The sequence below is a fragment of the Orycteropus afer genome, unplaced genomic scaffold (genome assembly GCF_000298275.1).
Source record: "Orycteropus afer afer isolate SDZICR_OR568_19922 unplaced genomic scaffold, OryAfe1.0 scaffold00813, whole genome shotgun sequence".
Taxonomy (NCBI): Eukaryota; Metazoa; Chordata; class Mammalia; order Tubulidentata; family Orycteropodidae; genus Orycteropus; species Orycteropus afer.
In genome coordinates, this window is record NW_006922400.1 from 855,195 (window position 1) to 860,459 (window position 5,265).

At 34.2% G+C, this 5,265-nt stretch overlaps 1 protein-coding gene across 1 annotated transcript in view; it reads left to right on the top strand.

Annotated features, from left to right (window-relative positions):
• LOC103211891 (pleckstrin homology domain-containing family A member 5-like) overlaps window positions 1-4,805 on the top strand; it is a gene marked incomplete at its 3' end in the record, with an annotated part of 249,977 nt that extends 245,172 nt beyond the window's left edge. Inside the window, exon 11 of the mRNA XM_007957865.2 lies at window positions 4,340-4,805. Coding sequence (XP_007956056.2) covers window positions 4,340-4,805 — 466 coding nt within the window. The remainder of the gene's footprint in view (window positions 1-4,339) is intronic.
• Window positions 4,806-5,265: the final 460 nt, after the last annotated feature.

A 5,265-nucleotide genomic window follows, 5' to 3' on the forward strand; every position in this document is an offset into this window, starting at 1 on the left:
TGGGAGAAATCAAGAGATATCCAGCTTTTTGACCTGAACAACTAGGGTTGTCTGCTGCCTTTCACCACATAGAGATTTGCAAAGACAGAAAGTAATGAATGGTAGAGGTACCTGTGAATATTTCCGGAGAGAGATCTGGACTTGAGTACAGTTTGTGGGGAGTCATCAAAAGTAATTAAAGCTAAGAATAAGAATAGGTATTATTCAGTGGGGAGACTGGGTGAAAGAAGGATTCTAAGGGAAAATCTGGAAGAACATCTCCATTTAAGGAATAGAGGGGGTTGTAGGTGTGGTTTGTATGCTGCAAAAGAGACCAAAAATTAAGACCAGAGTGATTGGAGGGAAAAGCCTTTGGATGAGAAAAAATATTCTGTCAATAGGCACGAATTCGGTGGTGAACATTTTTTAATATTCAGTGTACATAAAAATTAACTGAATGGTTATTATGGATCTTACTTGTCAATAGTAGAAAACCAGAAAGCAATGAAATTAATCATATTTTGATTAAATGAAGGTTAATTTATTTTAATAGTGAAACTTCTGAGTGTAGAAATGTTCTTAGAGTTTTGCTCAGTTCTGATGGTTGATATCAACAGTTGCCAAAGTTTTGACTGTCTTCTTTCACGCGTACAGCTCAGAAGCCTGGGTACACTTGTTATCTTTTGTTATCTCTCTAACTTCCTCCTATGCTATGTTGTTCAGTTCCACTTTCTTCTTTTCCACCCTCCTTACTCATTTTTCTAATTTTGTCAAGCAATAGTTGCTAAGAAATATTTGCTATTTCAGAAATAAAATTTCATTATACATAAAAGAAACCAAAGGTAGTCTTGAGTAGGGGGAGAAAATGAAAGGATGTTTGAATGTACTTATTAAAGTAATCACTTTCAGGGAAATAATAAAAATTCAAATCAGAACATTTGTTCCACTGGGAGGAGGTAACTGTGGGGAGGAAGTGGGAGGGGAGCTGCTGCATTGTAAATTTTGGTCAATGACATGAGACAAAGTGTATGTGAACTGCTGTATGAAAAGTGAATTTACTCTGTAAATCTTCACCCAAATCCTAATAAAAAAAATAAAATAAAATAGAAAAAAAAAAAAAGAAGATTTGTTCCATCTCTACCCAGCAAATGAAATCTCACTTCAAAGTGGAATCACTCTTCATCAAGTAAAATCCTACTTTAAGAGTGTACAGTTAGAGGGATTCAACAAATATCTAGCAAGTAGCTTTTATTATTATTATTCATAAATGTTAGTTTCCAAGAACTTTTAGATCCACTGATAGTTGTGATTAACATACACAATGGCTTTCTGTAACTTTTTTCTTTTGAATGCAAACAAGCTGCTTTCTGAAGGCCAGTCTGAGGTTATTTTGAGCTAAGGCTTTCTCTGGGTTCCTTCTCCATCTTTGAGGTCACTGTAATGCCAGTTTGCATAAATCCTGTTAGTTAGATACTCTTATGAAATGGCTAGAATCCAGTTTGGATCATTTAAATACATCATCTACATTACTATATAAACTTCATAAAATTTAGTTGTGGTGCTTTATAATGAAATTTTATATTAGTGGAATGAGGCATAATTGTAATTCATGGTATCAGTTCTTAAAGTCTTTATGAAAGGCTTTCTTTTCTTATTAAAGTCCTAATAGAAAGAAAAGAGGTTTGCTATTTAGTCAAATAGTAGCTCCCTGCATCTGTGAACAAAGGTTTAAAGTTTCTTCGTGAGTGACAGGCACTATTAAGACTTATGGTGCCCTAAGCTGTTCTGCATGGCAGAATCACAGGGAAAGGGTTTTCATGGTGTTTGACAGGCAGCTGCTGTGAATGGGGCACTGAACCTGATGAAGGGAGTTTACAGTGTTGGTTTCTTAAGCTTTCACTTAAAAGTAAATCACACTTTGCTTAATTTGAATCTCTCTAGGGAAATTGTAGTTTTTTGAAAACTAGGTCTCAAAATGCTGTAAAGTTTATGGGAAAAAATTAATTTACTTGATAATAACTTAATTTTCTGTTAAGAGTTCTGAAAAGTTCCAAAGATGGGAGAAGAGCTTTTCTAAACTTTGTAGTCATTAATTAACCAAACTTGGTGAAAAAATAGCCTGGCATTAATTACCATATGATGGATGGCGGCTCAAGTTCAATGTGCATCTCTCCACCAGGGCCCAGCTTGCTCTGTATGCTTTCTGTTATATATGATGAATGCTTCAATGACAGAGGCTCCCAGAGGTGTCTGGTGTGATTCCATTTTCTGAACTATAATTTCAACATTAATTTAGAAACAGTTTTTAGTGTGTTTGCCAATGGATGTCCTTCCCTTTGGTTATAAATGATTTTTCCTTTTTAAATATTTCCAAAATGGACATAAATTTAGTGCTATTTATATTGTTAATATATGCTTCTGTAATACAGTTCAGGGTCTACCAGAGTCGTTTGCTAAGGTCTCTATAATGTATCTTAAATTTACATTAAATTTGTTTATGACCAAATTCTTAAATTTGTGAATGACCAAATAAACCATCCACATCAGGGTGAATTGCTTTAGTACCAGGACAGAATATCTTCTTGGAATCAACTTCCCCTGGCTGACACTCTCCCTAAGCAGATAGCCCTAGTGTTGCCAACGCTGAACATTTTTCAGTTTCTGACCTTCATGTCAACAGAGAAGGGGTGTGGGGTAAGGAAAAGATACCAAATGGGGCGGGGGGTAATATATAATTAAAAATGGGTAATACGTAATTTAAAAAATGGGAAACCAGCAAGGAGCTGGTTCTAGCCAAATAGTAGGTACATTTTCCCTCATCTTTTTTCCCTCAAAGTCATTTTCAATTCTGACCTAACCTGATTTGAATGGGGACATTGCAATTTGAAGAACAACCAGGATAGTAAAGGAAATTTTATTTATAAGGAATGACTGAAGAAAATGGAAATATTTAGATTACAAAGTATAAAGCAAGGGATTTTAGAACTTTAAGGTACCTTAATGATCAATTTGTCTTTTAGATGAGAAAACTAAAGCCCCAAAACATTTTAATTGGCCAGTTGGCTAGATTTTGATAGCATATGTAATAAGTTTATTCAGATTAAAGGACTTACTACAACCCTAATTAGGAAGATTATGCCCTTCCTAATTTCCGGCTGTCTATATTTTCAGTTAAATGATTATGATGTAAGGGTAAGTTTCTTCCAATGGAAACAGTAGCATAAGATGAATACTTCCAATTTAATCTTGTCTTTGAAATCTAGATTTGGTTGTAGTTGGGGGAAGAATATCTATCTATCTATCTATCTATATATCATTAAAAATTATAGCTATACTATCTCTAGAGATGATGTGGAAATACAAATGCTTATTTATGTAGTTTTTATGGGTTTTTTTAAATTATTTTCATATGTGTTTGACCTAGTATAAGGTTAACACAGGGATGGTTTCGATAAACTCTAGAAAGTATGTTTATCGAAGTGTTAAAAAGAAAATGTGAATTGTAGTTTTTTGTTTGTTTGTTTGTTTGTTTGTTTTTAAGAACCAAAATAATCTGTGCTTGCTAATGTGCTATTATGTATCCATAAGAGATGGGTATTTTACAAGAATCATTTTGAATGTTTGCTGTACATATGGAATTATAAGATTACTTAATGAATAGTTTCAACTTTTTCTCTCTCTAGAAGAATAATATGTGTGCTAGAGACATGCAGAATTCCTAAGATTTGCAATTTCATATCTGAAATGTTGTGTTTTATCCATATATAATAACATTTTTATCTTTATCTTCATTTTATTTTTCCAAGTTCAGAAAAATTATTAAGGGACAAATGTACTGGTGTACTTCTTCCCATAAATCGACATGCTTTCTGAAAGCAGTAGTACAACAGAGTAGTCAACATGCACCTGTGACAATTTAACTCCTAACTTCATGCTCCACAAACAGAACTCAAAAACTTCCGTATTCCATCCATCCACAGAGCACTTAATTAACTATTCCAGCGAGATGTGTGAAAATGAGATTCTGGGAATTTATATAAAAACAAATAAAATATGAGGATGTACTTAGGATTAGATCTTCAACATTTTAATTTTTAAAATGAAAATTCCTTTAAGCCAGACTGCCTATTGTGTGGAGTTAATCGTCTTTTATATAATCGATATCATTAAGCCTTTCTCAAAAATGTGTTAATTAATACTTTATACATTGTATAATATTGTGATTTTTAATTAAAAAATAAGTCTTAATATACATTTTGCTTATCAGAGGAAAAGAAACATTTTAATTTAGAATCTGGAAAATAGCTCTCTCCTTTATTTTTACATTTCAACTTTTTTTTTTTTTTTTTTTTTTTTTAAGAGTAATTTCTTATCAGACGTTACCAAGAAATATGCCAAGCCACAGAGCCCAGATCGTGGCCCGCTACCCTGAAGGTTATAGAACACTACCAAGAAACAGCAAGACCAGGCCTGAAAGTATCTGCAGTGTAACTCCTTCCCCTCATGACAAAACAGTTGGACCTGGGGCAGAGGAGAAACGGAGGTCAATGAGAGATGACACAATGTGGCAGCTGTATGAATGGCAGCAGCGTCAGTTTTACAATAAGCAAAGCACTCTTCCTCGACATGGTACTTTGAGTAGTCCTAAAACCATGGTTAATATTTCAGACCAGACAATGCACTCTATCCCCACATCGCCATCCCACGGTTCAATAGCTGCTTACCAAGGATACTCCCCTCAGCGTACATATAGATCAGAGGTGTCTTCACCAATTCAGAGAGGAGATGTGACGATAGACCGCAGACACAGAGCTCATCACCCTAAGGTAAAATATTTGCTAATTTTGTGTGTTGCCTCATTACTTTATGGATGCTGTGTTTTATTTCTAATGCACTACTTTTTCTTTAAGTGCAAGAAATGAGAATAAGGTGAAGGTAGGCAAGGCAGTTCTTTCTTTAAAAATTGAATTTAAAATATTCTGCAGTATCTAAATCTCATGTATAAAACTTAATGCAATGCTTCATCTTTCAGGAGCACAGAAACAGTTCTTTTGAGAGGATGCATTATGCATTCTTCTCTGCTTGATAGCATATCTCATCAGCTCTCCATGTAGGTTAAGAACACATGCATTTTTATTAGCTCTGCACGTACTTGCCAATTCTACACGTGCCCTCTTCTGGTAAACCTGCAATCTTGTTTTCAGGCTCATCTTGTTCTTTGTGAGGATAAAAGTGTCAGCCGAATATATGTTATATTGAGATATATTTCCTTAGGTACCTAATTTA